Consider the following 27499-nt stretch of genomic DNA (forward strand, 5'->3'; position numbering starts at 1 on the left):
CAACTGGAGAGTCAGGGCCATAGTGCACACCTCCTCTCAGCCACATGGGCTGTTTTGTGAACTAGCAGTAGATACATCAGTGGAGAAACGGTATCTTCCAGAGACTGTCACTAACCAGCAAAGCTCCATGATGTGCACAGAGCATCACAGAGCTCACTTAATCCTTCTGGGGAACATGTAATAGCCAGGGTAGAAGGATCTTAGTTATTTTGTTCATTTTTCTTTTCTCAGTTTATCACTGCTTCACAAAAAAGCGCAGGTGCTAAGGACGTTTAACAACTCATTTTATTCTCCTCTAACATACTGCAAACCCATCAAAAAAGTAAAGCAGACTCCCTGAACTGACATCAAGCAAGGCACTGATTGGATTCCTCATCTCTAAAAAGGTAAATTATTTTTTAAAAAAGATAATTTTACATCAAACAAGTAATTCTTAAGAAGTGCAAATTTTACAACTAGTAATGGGCTGAAAAGACTGATATGCTAACATACCACGGTCAAGCAACATCTGCCGATGTCAACAATCAAAAGAAAACGGTACTTATATATTGGTGATCTCTAAACAAAACTAAACTCCTTCAACACAGCTCATCAACAGTGTTCAAATATGCCAACACTTTGGCTTCTCCACTTCACAGCATGCAAATGGATATCTTTGTTTCCTTACTCTGGGACAAGGACACTTGCGTTACAACAATCTGCACAGATTTGAGACCTTTCCTAACATTTCTTTTGAAGAAGGAAGACTAAAGTTTGAAATGTACAAAGTGTTTAAGTGCTTCAAATCAGGGGTCTATGCTGGCTGCTGAACAAGGAGTAAACATTTGCATCCATTTACTCTCACTTCACATTTGCATGTTTTTCTTCATAATACTTCTATCTTTACTTGAAAAAGAAAAGGAAAGATTGCAGTGAAGGCTTATTATAGCTCAGAGGGGAGCAGCCTTCACTGTCCAGTTTTGAATCCAGCCAGCAACAAACTCGGGAACAAGGTCCAACTAACCAGTTTGGTGACAAAACAACCACGAATACCGAGTCAGTTTGGAAAGAACACCACAGTCTAAAGAAAATAGTGGAAGTACTGAGACCTAACTTGATAGGACTGCTGTGTATAGGAGTTGCCAAGAGGAGCAGCTATTCTCAGAAGCCAAAAGAAGAGAGGAAATCATGGTGCAAATGGAGCAAAGGATCACAGGCAGACACTGGCAAGGAAGAGATGTGAGAAGAGCTGGGAGAGAGTGCTGTGACGCACCGTAACGGAGAACTGTAATGGCAAGCTGCTAGTCAGAGCTAGCCTAAAACAGGCTTGGCATTCTGCAAGAATGGCAAAATCTTCAGTGATTGTCCTGCTTGGAAGAAAACCAAGGATTAATGACAACTATATCCCTTACTCCATCTAATGATTTTTCCCACACCCTATTGCATGTGCTACAGCAATGCCAATCAGCTTAAGTGAGTTCTTATGGACAGAACGTGAAGCCCAATCTACCACATTCAGCTGCAGTGTGCCTTTCCATTTGTAATCAGCAACTTTTGACCAACACCACAAGATACTGCCCTTGATGTCTTGGGTGAAGGTATAATACAGGAAGTAGCAGGTGAAATATCTGCTTGCACCCACTGGCAAGTGGAAATTACTTTTTTTTTCTGAAGAGTTATTAATGGCAAAAAGTTGCTCACCCTTTTGATGCAGGGAAAAAAAAGGACAAAATAAAAGGCTAAGAACATGAAGCCAGTTATTGGTGTACTTGAACCAGCTTTAGGAATAGTCAAACACTCCTGAAATAGCAGCGATGACTATGTATGCTGCAGAAAAGACAAAAGAATAAAGGAGGTGGGATATCACTAACATCTAAAGAGTATTTTCTGAAGGAAATGATTGAAGTGTTCCAGGTAGACTTAAAACACATCTGTGTAGGATATAAGAACTGCATTAACACATTTAATGAGATCATCCAGACTGCAAATATTATGTCAACAGTGTTATAAACAAACTGTTCACAAAAAATAGCTTGCTGGTTCTGCTTTCAGAAGGGCCTGTTTGGCAAAAAGTATGTTGTTTTTATCCTGATTACATCAAGTAGTCCAGAAAAAAAGAAACAAAAAAACCCTCCTCCACAAATCTCACAAGTTTTGTAGATGAACCCTGTACATACAGATTTAAACACATGTGCCCAAAAAAGGTTCTTGTATGTCAGTGAAAACACACATGGGTGCCCTCAGTAATACGAAGCATCTCCTTCACAAGTAGAAACCATTTCGTAACTGCTCTGGGGCTGAGAGGCAGTGAAGCATGAAAACTAGAACACAATTATTTCTCATATTCAAGAAGTAGGAAGAGCATACAAGATTAGAAGATAGCAAGTCTGGAATATACAAACAGAAATACATTATTTCCCTTAGTATTTAATTAAATTGTAGGTCCCATTACTACAGGATGTTGCTAAGGATAAATCGGTTCTGAAAGAGATTAGATGAACTCACAGAGTACAAACAGATCTGTCCCAGAGTATTAAACACAACTGTTAGAATACAGCTGGGTCATGAGGTGTCTAAATATCTGCCTGCTGAAAGCTGGAGTGATGTGCTTCAGAAAGATTCGTTTTATACATGACCTGTGTGCTAAGACCTTTGCATCTATTCCTTGCTTCCAGCTGGATACAGGACACTAGGCTTGACAGACCTTTGCTTTGATCCAAGAGGAAAGTTCTTCATCCCCTGTTTCTTCTTCTACTGAGGTAGGTCTGCCACTACTGACTAACTCATCTTTTAATATTCTAATGTCTTGGTTGAGAAAATGATTCTTTAGGATCTTCTAAATTAGTTAGAGTAACACCTATAAGATTAGAGGTTTATTAGATATTACATTGAAGTTTGAGGGATTTGGGACTGCTTCAGATCCATTCAAGAAACTGCGAGTAATGGGTTCTTGAGAACCATAGCATCAGAAGCTAATAATTCTATGGTACAAAGGATTTTCTTAAATCTCAGCAGTAAATTTCATAAAAAAACCATCAGGTGTATATCATTCCCATGGACTCCGCATTCTCCGTCTTAACTGGCTAGAATGTCAGTCAGTAAACTTCCATAATATTTCTCTGTTCTCTTTATGCTTTAACATGAATTAAAGTTATAGATAAAGAACAGCTAGAACAACACAGAGAAGCTTTAAAAGCTGACTTTCCATTATCTCTGCACTCCTTTGATAACCCTGATGACTTTTCTTGAAAATTTGAACAGGCAAAAGGATGCAGATCTCATGATACATCTGGAATTGTCCCTTGTTTCAGGCAGTATTCTGTACTCTACACTGTGTGTACATGTTTGCAGACAATCATTCCAGGATACATGACTAAAGAGTTCCACAATACGATGGCATTTTAAAAAAGTAAATCATCACATATATAGAACAACTAAACCACACTATTGTTTCAGTCTTATGCCAAATGCAATGAACCCATCTTGCAAGTGTTCTCATCAAAATTGCATACATTTGTATTACTGTTAGTCTGTGTACATAGCTGGACCATGTGAAATACAGCAAAGGCCTTGTTCAAGAGATTCTTCTGCTGTGAGGCAGTACTCTCAAACAGCAAAGTTTACGATAATCCTATTCATGAGATCCCAAACTCTGCCCTTACCTTATTATTTGAAACCTAAGTATCAATTCATAAAATTAACACCTGATTCAATTAAAAATTCCCCACAACTCAAAACTTTTATTCTGCTAATCTTTATCTCCTTAAGAAAAGAATCCAAATTTTCATAAGAAATTGAGCCTCAATTTCTTATGCAATTAGAGCAAGAAACCTGGTTATAAAAAATAGGGGGGGGGGTTGGTTTAGTGTTGTTTGGGTTTTTTTTTGTCTTCAGGTTCCATGGTTTGCAGTGTAGCTAGAAATCTTTGCTTTCCAAAATAGGTGTCTGGGGCAAAATAGTGAACACAGCTTGCCAAAGTGAGGAGAAAACTAATTTTTACAAACGTCATAGGAAAAGTGCACAGATTGCAGGGGACTGTGATTTTTATATTCATTTGCCTTAAATGATGTTAATAAATTGTTAACAATCCAGAATTTTTGTTTTATTTTTTTTCATCAACAATAATTGTTCATTAAGCACAACATAAGCTTTGGTCTCCTGCACAGAAATTGCATTCCAACTTTTTTTTTTTTGCAAGTCATTTCTTCATTCTGATTTGCATTTTCGGTCATGAAAGCATAAGGTAACTAGCGACGTTACCTATAGCTCTCCAACTGTTTGTTCATTGACAACACAAACTAATACAAAATGAATATTTAAGCTGCACATACTAATTCTTGTTCCAACTGAAGTGAACAGAAGTACTCAGTTATACACGTTCTAAAATACTTTGCCATATGCAGATATATAAAATACAGCATCAGAAGTCCCAGTGTAGTTCTTGGAATCCATTATTTTTGGTAATAAATTGTACTACTACCCCGAGGGAAATTTTATGCAGACAAAACCTGTAAGTATTTTACAGCAAAGCACTTTTCATATATGTTAACACACACAGACTCTGATTGAAGAGAGTCCGCAAATGAATCCAAGTTTCCTCAAGCTGGGTTGACAATCTGGATAATTCTTCCAATAGGTTTGGCTCTGATGAAAGGATCTTAAGATGTAACTGAAAAGTAAAACAAGCAGTTAGTGACACAAATACAGATAATGAAAAAAAAATTAGAAGATCATGTTTCCTCATTCAGTTCCAATACACTGCTCTCAGGAATGTCCCAAGTAAGGGAAGAACTCCTTCAGTCGATTCCCTCCATTTAATGCTGCTCCCCTTTTGCTAGTCTTTTACAAGCCATTGTATGCCCATGTATGTATTAGATCGGATAAGGCAGCAAAATGTTTTAAGTGTGTTATTGCTTTACTAGATCTTCTGATGCTGCTGCTGAATCTGTTCTCATCACACACTTCTACAGAGGGTAATTTACTCCTCTTTCCGACCTGCATTACAAATTCCTCTTTAGGCTAGAAAGGCTAAAGAGATGCCGTGAGGTCAATCACGATTATTATTTTAATTATCTGTGCTCCATAAAGCAAGAAGAATGATGGCAGCACACTCTGTACTGATACAGAGAGATGATGCCTCTCTATGTAATGAACAGTAACCTTGGTAAAGCATAAAGAAAAGAAACCTCTCAATCCTGTAGATAGGCATTACATTATTACCACCTAATGGATGAAAAACTTATTTTCCTGGCTACAGCTTAAATCTATGAGTCTTGCTTAGCTCAGAGCTGTTTTACTTGGAACCTACAACAAAAGATATTGGTGTTGATGTGTCACAGAGTGAGTTTACACTATTCTACTGTAATTCAGATCAGGAGTGTGTTTCTGAGGCAAATTACCTAGTTGTCCCTAGTCTATACTGTAAGAACTAAACTTCTTTTGTATGAAACTAACAGAAAGATGAATTCTAACATCTAATATTGCACGTATTAATCATATCCAGTCCATAGGACGAGACTAATAATAAATAGGCATGATAAAAAGCCACTGGTGAATGAATAACAAGACCTCAACCGTAAGTATTTCACTCCACGGATCCACTCCTATTCGTCTGCACCACCAGTTCTTGTGGAAGCTGCCCCATGCATTCGATTTAACCCCAACAAAAAGAAAAGAGCAAGTCATATTTGTCCTGCATTACACTCTACCTTTAAAACCAATCCCTGCAATATTGCTCTTAAGAAATATTCAGTTAAAGAGAGAGTAGTACATACATCTGAATGTTTGTAATAACTTTTTCCTTGTAAACTGCAATTAATTGCTTTCACACCATTTCATAAATCAGAGCATCTTGACAAGGTAAGCAATTGTACGTCAGAAGGGTTTCAATCTTCTGCTGAGTAACTTTCTCTAAGAGAGAAACTGCTATGGTTTTTATCACAATAACTTTCTAACTTCCACACACCTGGGAATAATTTCACTAGCTCTGTGCTGCTTAGCAGGTCACAAAGAAAGGTAGCCAACTGACATGGAAAGTAAAAGTCAGGCTTGCAATGTCTAGTGATAAGGCGACCAAAATGCATTGTTCACTCAATTAGTTTTCTGCTTAAGACACAGCATATCTTAGTGTAACAACTACCAACCAATAAGGAGTTAGGTATATTACAAAACATAAAAACAATTCTAAGTAACGAATACTAGAATAAAACCTGCCTGGCACGGTCCTCTTCATAATATCCGGTTTTTGCAAGTTTTTCTTGACTGTGACCAGATGAGTTGTCAAATTATCCAATACATTCAGTTAGTAATTTTAAAACCATCCCCAACAAAAATCACTTAAGATAATTCTTTCAAGTGGACAACTGACATCCTTTTACTGGGCAGCCGTCCTTTTAAACAGGATTAACATAAAATTTTATAAGAAAATTGTTACCTTTAGAAATAGTGCAAGGTATGCCTGAGCAAGTTCGAAGTTGTACTTCTTGTTCAGCATCATTCCAATCATTCTCAAAAAGCTTAGCATCACCTCCACTGAGCCACCACCTTCAGGGGCCAAACCCCTCAGCTCTATCTCAATATTAGAAGGTCCCAAGCTTTTCAGTAAGTTAAGTGGAACTGTATCTGTGTTAAAGCATTCAGGGATACATTATCAGCAACATCTGCAGACAAAGAATCTTACAAATCCTTCATATGAACAGCCTTATTCCATAATTATTAAGCAGTGACTGTATGTTTCAAGTTTCCACTCTTCCCTTACCTTTTTGTTTTCTACAAAATACCATCCTGCCTTTAATTTACTGTCCCACCACATACTACAGAGTACATCTCTAATAAGAGTTGCATCTTATTTGTAAGTTTACCTTGAAAAATGCAAGTAACGTCTTTGTATCTGTATCACTTTTTCTCCTATATCTGTCTCTTAAGCTGAACAAAATTTCTTACTAACCACATAACACTGCCATTTTAAATCTCTTGGCAAAAAGAATATATATACATGGGACTTCCAAGTTGTTACTGCAAATATACCCTAGATAAGAGAGGGTACTACTTTTACTAGGACTCTTTACAGTGTTTACTCTTACTGACCTTAAGCTAAATTGAGGATCATCTGGTGCATCTAAGACAGCTATTACTTTTGTTATGCAATTTGTCCTGCTTTTCCTGGGACCTGGGGGTGGTAGGGTGGGGGAAATATTTTCCGAGTAGAAATACATGCGATTTTAAAACTCTTTGCTCCTCTTCATAAATGCTTTTCCTCAGGATTTCTACAATACTGCCTGATCTTTGAGAATTCCATCCACTTGCTTTAAAAAGGCAGAAATAAAACTATGAATGGTTGTAAACACAACTATTGGTAAAAATATTTCAAAAACGTCTTCTAATTAATATTTCTTTTGCTAAGAAGTTGCTAAGAAAAGCAGCTTCTTATACTCTTCTACCATGATAACTAATAGTATCATGCATTGGCTAATATTCCTTAGGTGGTAGAAATCTGTTTCCATCTGTATTTGATTCCTATGGAAATCATTAGCTAGTTTTAAATATAAATGAAGTATCAACAGTACTAAACAGATGCATTAACTCATATTTGTGCCATGACAGTAAAAACACCAAGCATGGAACAACTATGAAGTTGGTACACATACAATAAGGAAAAGGTGCCCAGCTCAAACTATGTTCCACAGTCCTGATCTGAGGTATGAAACCCTGTCTCCATTCCAACAGTAAGCCAGGAGAGCTTCTAGTATAATACTATTTATTTGCCTAGTCTAGTTACCTTTAGAACAGATTCTTGTGAACTAGCAAGCACAGAGCCCTGTTACACATCAGCCGCTTCCCGAGTCAGGATCAACAGGCTCCCTGAACTGGGAATACAACACAGACCCGGGAGCACAGCTGCCTTACAGCATAGAGGGATGACCGCTACTGCAATGCATCATGGAGTGCTCTAGCTTCTTGATACAGCCAACCTCTAGGTGCTTGGTTAGGTTTTTAAATATTCACCTGATGTTTTGCTCTTCTCTGAGCAGCTCTGAAGTAGCTTAGTAGAATACTATCAATTGAAATACTAAAAACTTAGCATAAAAACACACCTTGTTTGTGATAAAGTTATGCACACAAAATGTTTCAAGTGCAGTTGAGTAAGCTCATCTCAAAACTTTGAGAAGGGGTAGAAAAATTCCTAGCAGAATTGCCTTGTGGACAAGCTACCAGTGACTGTCCATTTACATTTCCAAGCCAGCTATATTAGCAATTGTTTCCAAAAATCTAAATGTCCATGATTCTGTAGCAGCAGAAGTTAAACGGAGGAAACAGCAGGTGCATTCCACAGGCAATTTAAGTGACTGAATTTCAAAACTAATTCAATGTTAAAAGAAATTCAACAGCTTATTTTTATATCAGTTATTTCTTCTTAAGCTTTAAATTATAAAGCAATCAATTAAAGCTCTAAGTTTGCTGAATATTTAGTGAAGTAGCCCTTGAAAATAGAACTTGCTAAACAAATTACGGTTTTCATGTTTCAGTGAATCAACAGACTATTCCTTACCAGATAATTCCCTTCCTTTTTCATCCTACAAATAATACACAGCACTTTTTCTGGCTCAGATCATCACAATCTCCAAAGGAGTCTAACAATCTTAGGAATACTACCTTCTTTCTCTGTATGGGCTTTAGCGAGAACTGGGCTTCATGCTGCAGGCAAGATGGAAACCAATGGATCTTTGATCTATTGGCTATCTACGTACTAGTCAGCTTTATACATAACAGGTCATTCTCTTTGCCTTTGCTACTGTACTATGCTTATTTTTTTCCTTGCATGTTACAATTTTGGCATTTGAAATCAAACGTGTATCAAAATATTAACATCTACATTACTAGTGAAATGTCTTGTTAACTTACATTTATTAGTGCTGAGGGCTTCTTCAAGATAAATGTAGAAATCAGTTTTCTGTGCCAGTACTCCAAGGTTTACTACCTTTGACTAGACATGAAAGTATAAGAGAGTGTATATGAATATGCAAATGTACTTTTACATCTCAATTAGATTATTTTCCTACTGATAGAATAAAAGACATTAAGAAAGAACGCATTAATGTAAATGTGTTAAAACTGGTACTTTAAAGTCTTTAGCAAGATTTCACTCAGCACTAAAAAGCATTTAAGATCATCTTTTAAAATACGCTAAATAAACACCACTATATTGATTCTTGTTTTCACCTGTGTATCATTCTCTTCCTCCGGAGCAATGTATCGAGGTATAAGACCAGGAACTGTTGGGATGAAGAAAGGAGCCGACTTGGGAACTTTTGGTGGCTCTCTTGGTTTATTTTTTTTCTGTTAATTAGACATTTGAATGAAAATCATCATCATAGTAAGAACATGTGGGAATATTCTTTCACAAGAGTTTTATTTTTAAAATACTATGAAAAATCTAAGGACTAACTGAAAAGTAAGTATATAGGTAAAGTGTTTTGCCACTAAATATGAAGCTACTATTTAGAAGAAAAACAGTCCCTCTCCCAAATCCCAGGAATTATGAAAAGCACCACATAGTCTTTTACTGCAAATCTTGAAAAATACCTGAAAAGTGGGATCAGATACTGTGATTAGGTAAATGCAGCTCATAGAACAAGGGCAAATATATCTGGCTGTATATTACTATTTTCTGAGCGTTCCCTCTATTTCCAGTTATGGGAATGCCCAACATTGATTTGGAGGCATAACCTAGAACAGGTTTACAGGCACTTATTAGCTGACATGGAAATATCTGCCTTCACACAGCTATTTTGCAAGTTACAGAAACTGTAATGGCAAAAGTTCTGAAACAGCACCTCTTCACCAAGATTTCTTGAACACCCAAGAGAATCGCTACGACACCTGTCCGTTTTACATTACAGGAAAAAAATATAACCCAGATACTACAGTAGAAAAGCAATGGTGCACCTAGTATCATTACCTTGATAACATCAAGACTGAGGAGGTTTTTCCACCTTGACTCTGGTAGTGTGGAAAGGGTCACCAGCTGCTCTCCCAGTTGTTCAGGTGAGACATATTCTATCATTTCATCACATACTTCTTCATCTCCCGCCACATCCACATCTTTCAAGAACAGATAACTTTTATGAACATATATACTTCACTTTTTTTTAAAAATCAAAACAATGTGATTATTCCTTTTGCAATTTTTTAAAAACACATGCATAACACCTATAATATGGGTGGGTGCTAGCATAATAGAGAGCTGAAAAGCTACAGAAACAAACTTTATTAATCCTATGAAATATTAATTTAAATTGTGAGCAATTATAGCTAAAATGCAGAATTGGATAAAAAAGATTTAAAGACTAAACAAGATTTATGTGCTTTGGCTGAAATGATAAAAGCCATTTATAGAAATCCTAAAGGAAGAACAACAGATTACTTTCAAAATTTTGTTAACTGTTTTAAAACAGCAATTTTAGATCTGAGTTACAAATCTGTAAAGTCTTTGCATTTAAATACACACAATATTCACAACCTGTTCATAGGTATGACTGAAGTCACAAATAAAAATTAAGAAAATCTCAACATTAAAGCACATCACACAACAAAAGATATGCTGTCTGTCATTGGGTATTCTCTAGACTTCCTATGTGGTCTTGACCAAACACCTCTACCTTCCTTTCCTTTTTGCAAAATATTATGTGGCTGAAACCATGAATGTCATAGAAAAGCCTAAAGCAACAAAGAAATGTAAACAATTAAAAGCTCTGAGCATCTGAACAGGAACTTTACAGTTGCTGAAGACAGAGAGTGAATTTAAGTGTTCAGCCAGAATCAGCTTACTCAAACATTCAAAGTTTTGGGATTAAATCCTGCCTCCCTAATTTAGGTACCTAAAATAAGTATGTGCTTAATAAAGCAGTCATCAAGTATGTTCCTTGCTCTTTTATGCAGTCAACAGCTAGGTTTGTTCCTCCTCCAGATGGAGATCTAAATGTAGGCACTGCTAAACTTGGGCAGACAAGACCTCCATCTAGAGGTCTTCAGAAGCATAACCATTTGTATTAAATGTATCAAAAATGCAATTCAGGGGTTTCTTTTACTGGCAGTCCAGCACAGGTACATGGCAGGTCAGCTGAACCCAATTCTTTTGCCAACAAGACAATATACAGCAGTGAAACTACCATGGCATACAGGCAGACAAAAAGGTTAGAGGGAAGTGGAACAAAGAACAATCACCTTCCCACTGCCAAACAGTACCATTAATTTCAAACTGGCCTCGCAGATGCCAAAAGAGAAGGTATTGTAACACAAGTCTGGGGTTAAAGAAAGCCAGTAAATAGCACAGATGCTTTTATTACCTACAAAATCTCCTTGAAGATGTGGAGATCATCACAACGTAATTCTTTAGGTCTGAACATAGAAACGTAACTAGATTTTAGTAAATAATATTAGCATATGAGTAAGTAAGCCAAAAATGGTAGAAGCAATAGAAGCAGTTCCGAGAAAGAATGCTAAGACACAGTGAGTTTTCACTGAGGAAGCAAACCATCTTCTATTTGAAATATAACACTGAAACGTAAATAAAATACTCTTTCATCTGACTATTACCTTGTACAGGGCAGGTGCTAGGGCGTGTCACCATAGAAGGTTCATAATCTGCTGGAAGGGGCCGTAAAGAGACAAGTGAATACAAAGAACGGTTGGACCTGAAAAATAAGACAGACATTTTAAAAACAATTTTCAGGTGAATGGGAACAAGTATTCTACACATAATTTTTACTGGAGTCTGAAATGGCATTACAGCAATTCACCAGGTTCTATTCAATACCAGTTTTCCTCATCTACCAGATAAACAAGGAATGAAATGTAGCGATATACATCTTCTGAAAGTCTGAAACATGGAAGTTATGCTAAAGTATTATTGCCAAGAGCATTTAATACATATGGCATTATGAAGTATGATTACTTCTATCACTGCCAGTTACTGTATTTACTGGAAATTGCAAAATTGCTTTATCTAAAAAGCTTGCTTTGTACTTAATACATACAATACATTATGCAAATATAAATGATTCATCCTGCTTTCAGAATTTCAGAGTAGTACTCTTAGCAAATTCTCTAGAGGTTTGGAACGTGCACACAATTCATTCTGGCAAAAGATTTTTTTCTGTCAATATAAACCAGGGCTAGGTAAATACCGCTGTCATTATTCACAATGAAGCACTTTTACTTAAGCATAGAAAGCTCTAACAATTGAACACCCCTCAGGCAAAACTACAAGCAACAAATGTAACCTGAAAGATCTATCTATCAAAAGGAAAAAAATCAAACCACTTAAAAGGTGTGCTACTTCAGTACTGGACTTAACCAGTCATTTGCTTTAAAGCCATATCAGGAGGAAACTGAACTACAACACATTTTATATCTGTGCTGATGTATCATTAATGAACCAAAATAATCGCAACTTCCAAATTCTACTCAGAAGTCTCAGACAACGTTGTGTACCAGGACAAGAAGAAAAGCCCTTCAGATAGTTAACTCTATATAAGCACTGATATTCCAAAAGGGGTAAAAAACCAAAAATAGTAGAGTCAAAGAAAAACTTGAGGAATGGCATAACAGGAGTTCTTTGGAGTAAGGAAGAAACACCTAGAAAAAGGATAATTTAATTATCAGAATAAGTATCTTAACTGCAAGAGCTTTCAAGATTAATGAATCACAACAATATAGAATACCCGTCTTCAGGAGAACCAGACAAGACAGAATCTTGGAGATGATACTTTGCAGAACAATTCTCTACTTGCGATAAAGGTGATTAAAAGAATTCTTCCCCATCTGAACTCCTGTGTAGAAATAGGTATACTACATACTCACCACAAATAAATCCCAAGATCATCCACATGTGTTGAAGCTAGAAAATCTCCTGTAGGAGACATAGCAAGGCTCACAGCTGCAGAGTCTACCAAAAAACAATCTATGAGGCTAAGGAGAGAAAATGCAACAGAGAAATTATCAGCATGATCAACTTGTTTATCTACATATATCTGAATTACAGTACAAATATGACTGAATGCAAGCAGGACACTGGAATTATGTATACAAACTAGCGTATCAGAAGTATCCAAATACAACATATAAACTTAGCAAATGAACGGCACTGTGCAACAAATCACTCACCTCTATAAAATTCTCTAAAATCAGCTAAAGCTCGTACATTTATGCTACCTCCTTAGACATCTGCATTCTGTGGAAAACAGGATGAACCATCTGTCCACATTCAGCTCCTTATACCTAACATTACTCTTTTTAGTCGCCAAAAATTTCATGCTTCTCATCAGCCCCATGCTGCTCTGACCCCATCTCTTAATGCTCTGCCATTTATTGTCAATGGCATCTCTCAAGATACTTCATACACACCTGGTTAACACTAGGACCTAATGATTCTGAAGTAAAGAATGAACTGTAGCCTGCAAAATTTTATTATCTGGAACAGTTTGTTTTGACGTTACCATATCTTCAGCCTGATATACCATTCCTTGATAATTCCTTTCACTACTGCAGAAAACTGAAAAAACACTTGATAAAAAAAGTTAAAATATTCAGTACTATGAGACTATTTTAACAATAAGTCACTTGAGTTTTGGATGATGCCACAAATCCTGGATGATGCACACCCTAGTAGACTTGCACTCAAGCCTGGGTTCATGGCACTGTTTGTAACTTGTCAAGGTATAAATTTCAGTTACTTCAAATTGTAAGAAGCCATTGAGTTTGACTGCTAGTTCATTGAGAGAAACAAAAACAACAAATGGAGAGCTTGAATACTTTGTTCTTGTTTAAAGACCAAAATCAAAAGCAAAGTGAGAGTAATTAGAGCAGCTAGTTCTACAAACCTCTTCTGTTCACTAGCCATAGAAAAAAATATTGATTTAACAAGGCAGTATAAAAAGTAAAATCTTGTGGGTGTGTATTTTCTTAGGTACTGAGCACTCCTGTGATGGTTTGACAAGCCATGTTACAAATAAAAGCCATGTTTTGCCCTGAACGGAATGTTTTATTTCTTTTGCATGCTCTTAGATGCACTTTACTAGTAAAAAGTAATAAGGCAAGAGCCGCATCATTCATCACTTTCAACATACAAACACTAAACCCATAAATACCAGAACATGTATCAGTGTAACTGATACATTTTGCACACAGTGCAGAATGGTGAGAAAATTTACCATGAATACTGTTTTTACTTTCAAATTCATCCTTTTACCACAATCTTTATCAGTAACTGAGAAATAATGTTCAATAAAGCAACTCTACGGAGCAACTGCAAAACAAAGTTAGCATTAAATTAGATTTTTCTACTTACTGAATTTAAATAATGATTAAAATTACAGACTTGGGGGGTGGGGAATCAATCCACTATAGGACAATGAGAGACATGCTTATAATTTTTACACCAAATGTATAGTAATCGCTAAATGAATCCTGCCTAACTGCAGAAGTGAGACAAAGGAAAGCATAAAATTGATGAGCTCACAATATCAACACGTCTTAACACCATTCTGTCAAGTACTCCGTTCAAACTATGAACAGTCAGCTTGTACCCTTGATTCCTTAATTTGTCTATGCAAGCTACATTGCAGAAAGAAAATTTGCAAAATACTAAGGCTCCTGCTTGCAACTTTCTCTACACAAATTGGCAATTTTTCTCCCAATTCTCAAAAAGCCCTACATAAAAACCATGCACTTGGTATACTTACATTATAAAACCAATTAAGCAGCACTCCCAAGTAAAAACAGATTTTCAATAAGTAAATGGTATGACAGCTATTAAAGACAGTTGGTATTTTGTGTTAAGTAGGACATAGTCTTCTAAAAACATTATTTCCATCCTTTTGTAAGGACAATATCAAAGCTGAATCTTTAGAATGCACAATTTATAATTCAGTTGTTCTATTTATGAGCAAATATACCACAGCAGAAGTAAATCAAGGATCTGGCTTTTTATTAAAAGCTGTTCATACTCTTCAATGCACTCCTTGGCCTATAGCTATGGGGAAACCTTTCCTTTAAATTCTGGAAGAAGAATTTATCCTAATTACTTTCAAAACCAGGGTTTGCCATTGTCATGGTTTTAGCTGGGATAGAGTTAATTTTCTTCACTGTATCTGCCATAGTACAGTGATTTGGATGTAGTATGAAAACAATATTGATAACACACGATGTGTTAGTTGTTGCTGGGTAGTGCTTGTACTAGTCAAGGGCTTTTCCAGCTTCCCATGCTCTGCCAGGTGCACAAGAAGCTGGGAGGGGAGGGGGCATGGCTAAGAGATTAGATTCAAACTGGCCAAAGGGATATTCCATATCATGTAACGTCATGCCCAATATGGTAACTGGGAGGAGCTGGACAGGGGAGGCAGGCAGCAATTGTGGCTCCGGGACCGGCAGCATCGCTCAGCGGGTGGTGAGCGGTTGTACTGTTTGTGGGTTTTTAAATTTTTTTCCTTTTTCCCTTTTCCTTTTTATTATATTATCATTATTGTTCTTATCATTATCATCATTATCATTATCTCAACCCACAAGTTTGGTTTTTTTTTTAACTTGTGCTCTTCCAATTCTCTCCCCCATCCCATGGCTGCATAGTGTTTAGTTGCCAACTGGGGCTGAACCACGACAGTCATGCACCTGCCTAGATACCAGCTTGACCAGAATTTCTTGCAGTTACTTCAAGAGAAGGGACAAATACTTACCTGTGTGTTGCACGCAAACAAGAACTACGGTTAGATTACTTTTAAAAACCAAGATGAATGGATTCTTATTGCAAAGCATTAGGTTATTAAGGAAATGAAAGATACAAGTAACATTTCTGAAGTTTTATAATTAACACTACAATTTTTTGTAGGCATATCATTTTGGAAAGGAAAGAGGTTTAGAAAGAGGAAGTGTTAACTTCCCTGCCATTTATACTGAAAAGAAGACAGTTACTGTCCATCCTGTCCCACTTTAGACTACAGTCATTGATCATGTAAGACAGGTCAATTATTTCTTGAGATTCAACACACTTTATATAGTAAAATTGAGACTTTTTCAGTATACAAAGTTATTTACCAAACCACATGAACCAAAGCGATCAATCCAAATGAAACTGTTCAGCCCCAGGTATGACCACAGCTGCACACTGCATAGCACTACTTTAAATTATTAAAAGTCTATCTGATGTGCGGCTAGAAGAATGCACTGGCAGAACTCAAAGTTACTTTCTGGCCTGTTTTTTCTGGGCTCCTGAACTTCTTGAGTGTAACTGCATACTTTTTGGCCAAATTCTCTCATTCTGGGAGAAGACTACTCACAGTGGACCATAAAATAATATTTTTTGCTATTTCAAGCATGCACAAATGAAAAATATAATCAAAGTAAAGCCTTACTGTGTTGCTAAAATGAATATAAGTGAGAACAGGCTTCTATTTACAAAACCAGCTGGAGTACTGCATCCAACTCTGGGGCCCCCAGCACACCAGACAGACATGAAGTTAGAGCAGGTCCAGGAAAATGGTCAGAGGACTGGAACATGCTTCCTGTGAAGAAAGGCTGAGAGAGTTGGGGTTGTCCACCCTGGAGAAGGCTCTGGGGAGACCTTATTGCAGCATTTCAATACTTAAGGGGGACTTGTAAGAAAGATGGCCGAGTTTTTAGCAGCAACAGGACAAGGGGTAATGGTTTTAAATTAAAAGAGGGTAGATTCAGACTAGATACAAGGAAGAAATTTTTTACAGTGAGGGTGGTGAGACACTGGAACAGGTTGCCAGAAGAAATCGTGGATGGCCCATCACTGGAAGTGTTCAAGGTCAGGCTGGACAAGGCTTTGAGCAAACTGATCTAGCAAAGACATTCCTGTCCACGGCAGAGGGTTGGACTAGATGTTTGAAGGTTGCTTCTAAACCACACTATTTTATGAATACTTCAGCTTATCACAAAGCAATTCATCTTAAACAATCTGTTGCCATTTAGACTATTGTGCTGCTTCCAGACAAAGGGCAAATTCACTCTCATTAACGTTACATGAAAACTCCAGGTTTCAACATTAGATCTTTAGGACATTGTTATACTGTATACCCAGAAAAAAGCACATATTGCTAGCATCACGCACAACCAAAATACTGGGTACTTAGTTGTTAGACCGTGTACAACTTTGAATATCGCATAGTACAGCCTGGTGACATAATCAAGCTAGAAGGCTTTTTACCACTTAGTAGACAAAAACGGGATTATAATAAATTTCTACTGTATGTTTTTAAATTGACTCACCATCCAGAGGGAAGGTCCCAAGTCTTAATGGTACAGTCCATTGATGAAGTTATTAGCCAACGACCATCAGGACTGAAAGTCTAAAACAGAATAGTCAATTTAATGGCACAACTGACAAGTCAGTCCCTACAGAAGGTCCTGTTTCACACAGTTCAAGATCAGATGGCTCCCTAACCCAAGGAAGAAATGGTTTGGCCATGAAACAAAACTGACACCACCTTACTGAAAGCGAGAAAAGGACAAAAACAGAAACTATTTCAGAACAGGCTTAAATATATGACACAGGATACATTCTGGCATTCATAAAAGCACTTTGGTCCTTGCTTTTATGTTAATGATGAAAATGACTGAGCATAGAACTGAAGAAATCAAATACTTACTAGCACTTACAATTAAATCACAAGCTAAAAACTATTTCAAAGAATGCTACAGAGCACTATTGCACAAGATGTAAAAAAATTATCAGTGCATTGCATAATCTCAGATCTGTTTACATTGGAAACAGTGAACATAAACAAAACCAAAACCATCTATCTACCTGGCTTATCTTTTCTAGATATACAGTTAACAACAGTTGCACAATTTTGCTCCTCAATGAGGTTTTCAGTATTCCTAATGCTTTGTTTTATTAAACCCAAAATTATCTTGTTGCGAAGTTGTAATAAAATCCCAAAGCATACTAAAAATACATGGCCATTTGAACACTATACATATTAACTTGAAAACTAAAAGACCAAAACTGCTGTAGATCTGAACTACAACTTTACTATTCATAGCTGACATAACACTCTGTGACTTAACATACGCAGAGAAATCCACCATTTTTAAAATGAATTAGGTATTTGTATGTCACCTGTTAAAGAAAATTAGTTAACAATTACCATGTCATTAATCTGTCCTCGGTGTCCTGAGAACGTCCTGACAGTCTTCCTGGTTTCTATATCCAAAACACTAATACTGAAGTCATCAAAGGCAATTCCCAGAATACCACTGCCAAGAAATATTAGCACATATAATAGTGAACACTCAGAGACAGAAGATAAAAACATCCTAACATTGCTCCAAAAATCTTTTATTCTGAGATAATCTCTGATAATCAGTATGACATTCCTTCAGTTTAATAAAATGGCTTGTAGTCATTTTGGTTTTGTCAACTAGTAGTCACTTGTATTGCAAAGCATCAGAAATCTAAATTTTATTAGAATATTTGGTTGCCATCCTAAACTTACGTACTTACAGCAAAACAATATGCACATGAAACTGCATCAGTTTCTTACCTGTCTCTGTGAAGCAGAATTCCATTTGGAGAAGAAGAAAGCTCAGTGGAGTAAACTAGCTCTTTAGATTTGAATTTCCAAAATTTAATTAATCCTTCACTACCAGCTGTGATTATCAGCTGGTTTAATCCATCCACTGCTACCCCCCTAACGGCACCCTCATGTGCTGCAAATCAAGGGAAAGAAAGTTGTGTTTCAGAATTTAAACACAGCATAGAAATCAGCAGAATACCAAACACTATACTGTATATATTTGCCTAATTATACTAAATGAGCAATAAGCATGTGACAAACAATTTTAAAGCAACCTGACAAGACTACTCAAGTATTAGAAGTTTCTTTATCAGTAGGGAAAACAAATTGCTTTCAAGTGAGCATCTAGAATACAATACAAAAGTTGTAACAGAACCTGAATATTAGCTTTTATTTCTGCTTTCAGTTTGGGGGCTTTTTTTTAAATGTGAGATTTGAGGGACTTTTTGAATCTTATGGAATGCCTCCAGGGGGCCCAATCACTCCAGAAAAAATTTACAGCTTCAGTTCTGGCACAAAGTCTGGGAGTTCTCCCAGGCTACTTTACACCGCAGTGTAAAGATAAGGCATACCTCCTCTGGTTTTGGATCAATTTTATTTCTTAATCTATGCCTAGGGCTACTGGCTAGTACCCAAACTTACAAAATTTATCCCACTATCAACCAATGATGTTATCAGGACACCACATCTGCTAAGCTAGATGGCATTTAGAAATCCAGTAAGGTTTAAGGGTTCATCAGAACTCTTCCCTTGTTTCTACAACAACAACAAAAAAATCAGATCATGAGGGCCCTATTATAGATTGCAGGCTTACAAAGCAACAGCAAACATACATGAGGAAACATGACACGAAATACGTACATATATGCACCCATTAAAAGGAATGTAAGGACTTACATTATGTTCTAAGTTTGCAGTTGGGTAACTGAAATAATAGCACATGCAAAGAACTGGACTTGCTTAGGATTTCAATTTCTCATATATGCGAAGCATTCTTTCATTTTTAAGCAGGGAGCACAAAACAGATGAGAAAATTTATCTCAGGAATAGAACCCTATAACAAGAAGCCGAGTACTGGAAATGTGATTCTCTCAAAAAGAGCTGAGGGCAGAGGATCTCATTTTAGCGCTAACCATTTTGGTAACTGACAATTTTGTGTTAATTAAAACCAAATATATGCTAACATCAGCGCTGTTAAAACTAGCAGGGATCCTGTCTTTCAGAGTAGGGTTCAAATTACTTCTGATTACAGTGCAAGACAGGGCAGTGTAGGGTAATTACAGAAAGCAAAGAGATTCCCAAATTCAACTCAGAAGCCATGTTAAATTTCCTAGATGACAGAACACCATATTGTTGCTGTTCTGAGTCAGAATTTTAAAAGTGTAGCAATTCTTACCTGTTCCTTTGCCATAACTCCCTCTGTGAATGCCAGACTGCATGTTGTACACATCTACCCGTCCAGATGACAGCCCAATTACAGCAAAGTTCCCACATGAGGTAATGTCAACTGCCTTTTAAGGGGGAAAAAAAGACCCCACCTATGAAAACAATTCTTTAAGTGTATATCTAATTAGCAGAGTTGTTAGAAGATATATATCAGGAATACAAAATACTAATATATTTTTATTAGACTTCTTCAAGGAAAACTGCACAGAACAAACATCAGATTACCTCTCAAAAAGTACAGAGAGGAACTCTTAAAATAAGCAATTAGTCAACAAGTAATAAATATGGCAGTGCATGCTTATGAAGGATAAAGAAATACTGACAGTGATATCCATCAGAAGTCATATCTAATAATATCAACATTGTAACCTCATAACGTCAATGAATAACCTACGTAATCAAGACATCCACAAATTCAATCCCTGAGACATAGTCCAAGCATGCCGACTGCATGCCTCTTTCAATGTCTGTATTGCCAATGGCACCCCAAAACAGGGTAAGTTCACACAGAGATTAAATAGTAAGAAACAGAGAAACAATGGGTCTAGACGTCTTTGGAAAGATACAGTCCAAAGAATATAGTAGTTAAAAGAAAACAAAGTATTTACAACTGAACTGATCTTGTCTACCACTTAACTACTAAGCATTAAGTCAGAAAAACTATTTGTCACAAGGTACAGTAATAGTATTCACAGCTAGCACATGAAGTATGCCACAGCAACTACTTGTCCTGTAGTTCATAAGCCTCAATAAACTATCATGTGTCTTTCAGGGAGTGTTTGACTGTCGTTGTGTCCAGCTCAAGTTGTAAAGCATTTTAGAGGGAATATCCTGCCTGCAATTTGGAAATACGTTTTTTCATATTGCCATAAAAAAAAGGTGTCTTCAGCAATTTGCATTCACTGAGCAAGTTTATCATCACAGGCATGTGGTCAATTCTACAACACTATGACAGATTAAAGGTAAGCACCAACACCTGTCTGAATCAGAAAATAAGATATGCACTTAACCGGGATGTTTAAGGAAAAATGCATGTGCACCATTATCCTTAAGACCATATGCATTACAAAACAGTTAGTATGACACACTGAGCTGGCAGAAAGCACTTTGCAAAGTAACTAAAACACGTCTAGATAGTGCTTTTTCATTCTAAATATTGCTTCTTCTGTTCAAATAGAAATCAAAATACCATATAATGCAAATGCTGAAGAAACATCCTAAATAAACTTACTGTTGCATAGATATCTACAGGTTTGTGTTTGCTAAATTCTTCTGGCCTCAGTTTATGAGCTCCCATGGAAGTTTTCATATAGTTCCACGTTGTACAGGTTATATACCCTTGATGGCAGGCAACAATACTATCCCAGTCACTCTGATGTGCCACTTCTGCAATGTAACACATATTCCTTTTAGAAACAACAATTCAAAAGTCAAATAAGCTCTTCCGACATCATAAGAAAGAGTACTTTGAAATACCTTTAGGCAGAACAGTTCATGTTTAGTGTTCTTACGGAGAGTCAACAGGCTACCATTCAGAAAAAAACACCTGGCAAACCGTTGTGCATATGCTAATTTAACTAAAATGCTAACAAAACCACAAGCATATTTTTGGTATGTTATGTTTCACATCTTTGTATATGTGAGTCTATTGGGTTTGGAAAGCGTATTTAAACTTAAATGGTTTAAACTGCTCAATCTGTACACTTTTACAGTTGAGTCTCTTAACTGTTTCTGCAGCTGCTGAAGCAGCAGAAGCCACTAGATTAACATCTTAAAGCAGGATTTAAGAGCTACCTCTGCTTCAGATACTTGCAACGAGTACATACAGTCTGTATCACTGAAGTCTGCAAATATAAATACCATATGTACTCAAGCAGCTACACAAAATTGTAAATCCAAACCTTTCAACCTAGGAAACAATCAACCATCTTCAGAAGACAGCTACACATCCTCAGAATAGCTACACTTAAAACCAAACAGACTTCAAGTCTGAAGAGGAGGTCGTTAATTTAAAGAAACACATTTTGATGAAGGAAAGATAACTGCAATTCTGCTTCAAAAAGTTAGGTTCACCACTTGCATCCTGAATTACAAATGAAAAGAGTAATTGAAATCTGACTTTGGAAAGTGACTCAGGTAAAGGAACTGGGGAACCAAAATCAACCACTATAACTAAGATTTCCTCAGCTGACAAATATCTTCACCCCACCGATTGCTGGTTTTCCAGCCTAGAATAATATGTACACCAGAAGCTTCTGGCTCCTGTGTTGGAATTTTAAAGCCAAGAGACAGATAAACAAAGATGTTTGAAATAAAATGCCCTTTTCTGAAGTAATAGAAAAGTTTACCAAATAAAATGTAATTTTAAACTGTCACTCAACAGCTCACAAAGTGCCACAGAATCTCAATAATCTCATCTTGATACAGCATGGGTTTGCCACAGAATCTCAATAATCTCATCTTGATACAGCATGGGTTTTCAAAACATGTCTTGAAGTTTTCTCTTAGTCTGTAGTCTCTTGAGGGTTAAATGACAAAATGAGGACATGATGAGATCTGTAATGTATCTGAAAGACTACTTACCTGAAGCAAAGACTGTAATTGGTGGAAGTGCCATGGTATCAAGCTTAAGACCTTTCTTTTTTGATTTCTTTTTGTTAATTGAACCTTAAAAAAAAAAAAAAAGTGTCTCAATCTCATGGCTAGATCTGAGAATAATGGTTTAAAAAGGATTGTTTACTAAATGTAAAGTTCCTATTAAACTCAGAAAAATTTGGCTTACATTAACACAGCATTGCTGCCACCTAAGGTTTGAAGAGCTAAAAATATTAGTAAGAGTTCCTGACAAAACTCATGTGATGCTGAGCAAATCACTAGCCTATTAGATTCACAGACATACTACTCAACCCATCTGTTCCAAGATCTCGTGCTGACATCCTGAGGCAGATGTCTCCCACATCACAGCTAAAACCATGGTCATATAGCCATGACTATATAAAGCAATATGTAACACCCAGACCTTTCAATAATCAGTCAGGAATTTCAAATTTATGCCCATAGGATGTAATCAATTAATCTACTTCTGTCTATTCAAATCTATCTGAATACGTATATCTCCACAGATAGATATAAATACTGAAAAACAAGAACTGTTTTAGTCTTTCTGAGCCTTGCTCTCTGAACTGTACATGAAAGCGTCCCTTAACTATGGCATTTTGCAGAAGTTGTATTTTTTAAACTCTACATTAAATCAAAGGTACTAAAGTCAAGAAATATGAATTAACTAATAATTTAGTCAATTGAATAGAAGAGGAATGGGATAAGAAGTCATAATTTCACACACTGAAATGTCAGCTACTGTTTAACACATTTTAGATACAAAATCATGCCTGACGTTTCCCACAGTGAAATAACATGTGCTGCCAGGCTACAAAAATTACCTTCCTTAAGTACAAACAAATTTGAGAGTATACTTTGTATACATCAGGAAGGACTGAGTTTGCAGAACAACTGAGGTGAACAGTTTTCATACAACAGTTATTGAAGTGAAAATAAGGCCTACCTAATGTTTTAGCTCCTGTTTAGATAAATACTTTTCAGGGCTTTTTTCACCAATATTTGTATTTTCACTGAAATACTTACCACGTCCTAAACTTTTATTGAACTTTTCATGCACCGTTGAAAAACACTGCAATGTTCCATCTTGACCTGACAAAATATTAGCAGAGAGCAGTGAAGGGTAAAATCAACTTTCTGTTTACTCATAAGTTATCTGAGCTAGAAAAGCAGAGGATAAGGAGTAAGAAACCTCAAACACCATAAAAACTCAAAAAACTTCTGGTCCAAGAAAAAAATAGATATGCTATAAGCAGCAGAACTAATGGAGACTAATCTTCTATGGCCTACATCCCATTCCTACTACTTTGCCCCAAACATGATCAGAATGACACCTCTTTTACGGACATCATCTCCACGTTCAATTCCTGTGTCCCTCCTCCTTTCTCCACCACAATATCTAGCTGTTCCCAGCTTTCTATGATCGAAACCTTAAATAAACTGTTACATCTTTCAAATAACTCCATACTACTTCCAAAGCTTTCCCATGGCCCCATAGATTTCCTCACCAGCTACAATATTCCATTCTTTATCCTTTATCTAACCAACACATGCTGTGTCTGGTTAAGAACGATATCTAGGTTAGCCAGTAAACTAACCCAAACAAAAATGGTAAAAGCTGAGCTGTCCATCTTTCCTGTAAACCAGGATACTAATGGGACTTCCCTCCTCTACCCAGCAACCAATGTTCATAGAACTGATAAGAATTTAATTTAATAGAGGGACAGAAGGCTCAAATTTGAAACCAGCGAACAGGTCCATTTTGTGGGGGAGACGTGGACAAGGCAGAACGAGAAACTAGCAGAAAATGAAACTGCACAGGGCATGTAAAATTAAAGGCACTGAAATGACTTTTAAAAATAATAAAAAGCGCAGAACATTTTTACCATGCCAAACAAGTAAGGCAACAGAAAATTAGTCAAAGCGAACTTAAAGTATCTGAAAGAGAAAGGAACAATTACAGTATTCACGCAACTTTTCCTTGCTGCTGTGATACAGAAGTAAGGCAGGATGTATCTACTGGGAACTGGGAGAAATGTTGAGCAGGATGAAAGCCAGTGTCATTGGTGAAATTCTACAAAGCTGATGTGTGGAGAAGCCTGTTCTAAGGAAACCACTAGGACTTGAAAAGCACTGCACAGCACGGCTACCTCAGTTCTGTTGCACAAACTTTTACCACTGGTTCAGAAAGTCAGTCTCCTTTCACTGCTGATATATCAGATCCCAAAGCCTTGAGACCCTTTTCACTTTAGTGGTTGCCTCTGTGCCCTCTCCAATATGTTTCACTACAGTTAACGAAGCAGTAAACTGCAAAAGCAAATGTAAGGATTTGTTAAGTAACTCTTGATTGTTACTGTGGTTCATGTGGTGTGAGCCAAGTTGCTGTCAAATAACTAGTTACCTGAATCCACATTACTAGCTGGAGGGCCAGCAAGAGATTTTTAGCACAGGTGGTTTTAGCAGTTTATTGCTAAATGTGCCACATTCCTCAGAATGTAGTGTAATATTTTCAAATGTTGCCCATGTAGACAATTTTATTACTTCAGAGTAATTAAAGATCAGGTGAAGAGTCTCTGTTATTCCATTACTGAAGTGTTCTGGGCCACAAAAGTCTGATCCAGTACTTAATTTCCTAAGAGGTCCACTTATAGATTTTTACATCTGCTAGTTTCTAAGAAAGGGTAGTCACTTATACATTTTTCCACTTTTACATTAATATCTTGGCAACAAGCAACCTTGGGAACACATATTACAGGCACAATCGATCTATAACAAATTACAAACACACTGCAACCCGCAAAGCCTGCTCAAACTAGTGGGAAAAGTTGAGTGGCTCCTCTGAGTTACTAAATGCATTATGCTGCTTATTTTTTCCCTGTCACAACAGAATTACCCTCACTGTTACATGTTTTCATTTTGACCAGCTGATAGTTCCTTAGGAGATAATGAAACAGTTTTTATTCATCAGACACAAATATGGATGACAAAAGTAGCTCCTAAGCTTTTCTGCCTGTAACTACTTTTCAGCTGACCCACTGATATATGTTCCTATAGGGAAACCGTGAAACAGTTTGGTACAGTAATAAATAATACTGTCTACACTAATCTATTACTATGTTTTATAAATACACATACATAACACATGAAATATCATCTATTGTATTAATAAAACCCACTTAGCTCTGCATGGTTTCTTTATCACAGTAGGAAATCAGACTGAAGATTAAGAATGAGAATTCATACCTGCACTAAGAATTTGCTCTCCATTTTGCCCATGGTATCTGATCTTTGTTGGTGGTGCACTATGTCCCATTCGGCTTCTCAATACACGTCCTGTACCACCAGGTCCATCAAAAATCCACACCTGCCTCCCAAAAAAAAGAGCAGAAAACCAAAGCTGATAAACACTACCCTACCAATAATCACACCTCTCAGCAGTGGAAGGGGCTTAGCTGGGAGCTGGTGCAGCAAACTTCACACATTGGCTTTCATCCTTGATCCTAAGACTCTGGAAAGTTCCCACCACAGCAGCTGATCATTTGCTGCTGTTCATTCTGCCCATCACCAAAGGCTAATGGCAACAGAGGACACACAGCACAAGGGACTTTTATAAACAGCAACTGCTCATGACCCAGAACATTATAAAAATAAATCAAGATTTAAGACCGCACACCAGGATATAAAGTATTTTTCTGGAAAAGTGGATCCAAAGCTTAGTTCTTCAAGGCTATCATGAAGCAATAAATGATGCAAGGACACTATGGCAGCCAATCATTAAACTGCCCCACTACAGATCAAATGAGAGTCAGCAACTTCAGTACCTTGAGTTTTGTTGTATCTGTTTCATTTCAAAATTGCTACTTCAAGCCAAACTAAACATTTACACTTGGAAGGACTACAGAATTAAAAAACCCATAACAGCAGCAGCTATTGTAACTTACCCGTAAAGCATTATCAGCACCATTAGTAATAAGAAGCGGCTCTCCAGGGACAAACGACATACCAGCTATTGCTGTGGAATGAGCTTCTTGCATCTGACACATTAGCTTCTTCTCTTCTAGATCCCACAAAGCAATGTGTCCAATTGGGCTGCCAGCCGCCATTACTGGGTGTCCATCTGCTCAAAATAAAAAAAAGTTAAAAAGGTTTGCTTATTGACATTCAGCTCATTCTTATTGACTTCTCACATCTTAAGACCGATGCAAGAAAAGGCTACAATCACACACAAAAAAAATTCCCAAGCTGTTTCTAAATGTAAGATATATTTAATGGAATTATTACAGGATTTCAAGCAGAGAAGAAACAAAGTTCACTGATACTAACTTTTTTCATGACATTTTCTATTTGACAAGATTTTTTTCATATCAGATGACAACAAATATATCTTAATCCATCAGCCAATGCTAAAGGTTTTGCTTGAGATATTGTACCTGTACCATTTTCAAAAGTTACTCTATTCCCCAGATTCTTCCCCAAACTTAACCTTCATACTTCAGGGTGTGAGAGCTACTGTATCACCACTCTAGAAGTTATCAGTCCTTTTTTAAAATCCTCTTAAGTTTTTGGCTCAACAGCTTGCAAAAATAAATTCCAGAAGTTCATTATATGTTTCAATCACTGTAAGCAATAATTAAAACCTCAGTTCACAGAATTTCTGATTTTTTCTATCTTGTCTAATATTAAGGAAACAAACATATCATACTAACTTCTAAAAACATATTACATATATTCAAGTAAGTTTTAAAACTTATTATATCAAGATAAAATTCCACCAAATACCCAGCATAACTGGCAACTGCTCTTTTCACTCCAAAACAAGAAAAAGCCAGTTTCCAATTTGCAATTGCACACATCATAGGTAA

The 27499-nt window shown here is 36.8% G+C and overlaps 1 protein-coding gene across 1 annotated transcript in view; it reads right to left on the bottom strand.

Annotated features, from left to right (window-relative positions):
* Nucleotides 1–1915: 1915 nt before the first annotated feature.
* WDR36 (WD repeat domain 36) overlaps nt 1916–27499 on the bottom strand; it is a 35200-nt gene continuing 9616 nt past the window's right edge. The window contains exons 8-23 of the mRNA XM_075079928.1: nt 26579–26754; nt 25881–26001; nt 23664–23729; nt 22605–22688; nt 21253–21407; nt 19972–20086; nt 18543–18708; nt 18147–18255; nt 17266–17345; nt 12841–12948; nt 11575–11672; nt 9938–10080; nt 9199–9315; nt 8881–8962; nt 6413–6600; nt 1916–4648 (exon numbers count right to left, since the gene is read on the bottom strand). Coding sequence (XP_074936029.1) covers nt 4499–4648; nt 6413–6600; nt 8881–8962; nt 9199–9315; nt 9938–10080; nt 11575–11672; nt 12841–12948; nt 17266–17345; nt 18147–18255; nt 18543–18708; nt 19972–20086; nt 21253–21407; nt 22605–22688; nt 23664–23729; nt 25881–26001; nt 26579–26754 — 1958 coding nt within the window. The 3' untranslated portion in view covers nt 1916–4498. The remainder of the gene's footprint in view (nt 4649–6412; nt 6601–8880; nt 8963–9198; nt 9316–9937; nt 10081–11574; nt 11673–12840; nt 12949–17265; nt 17346–18146; nt 18256–18542; nt 18709–19971; nt 20087–21252; nt 21408–22604; nt 22689–23663; nt 23730–25880; nt 26002–26578; nt 26755–27499) is intronic.

Source organism: Phalacrocorax aristotelis, chromosome Z (genome assembly GCF_949628215.1).
Source record: "Phalacrocorax aristotelis chromosome Z, bGulAri2.1, whole genome shotgun sequence".
Lineage (NCBI taxonomy): Eukaryota > Metazoa > Chordata > Aves > Suliformes > Phalacrocoracidae > Phalacrocorax > Phalacrocorax aristotelis.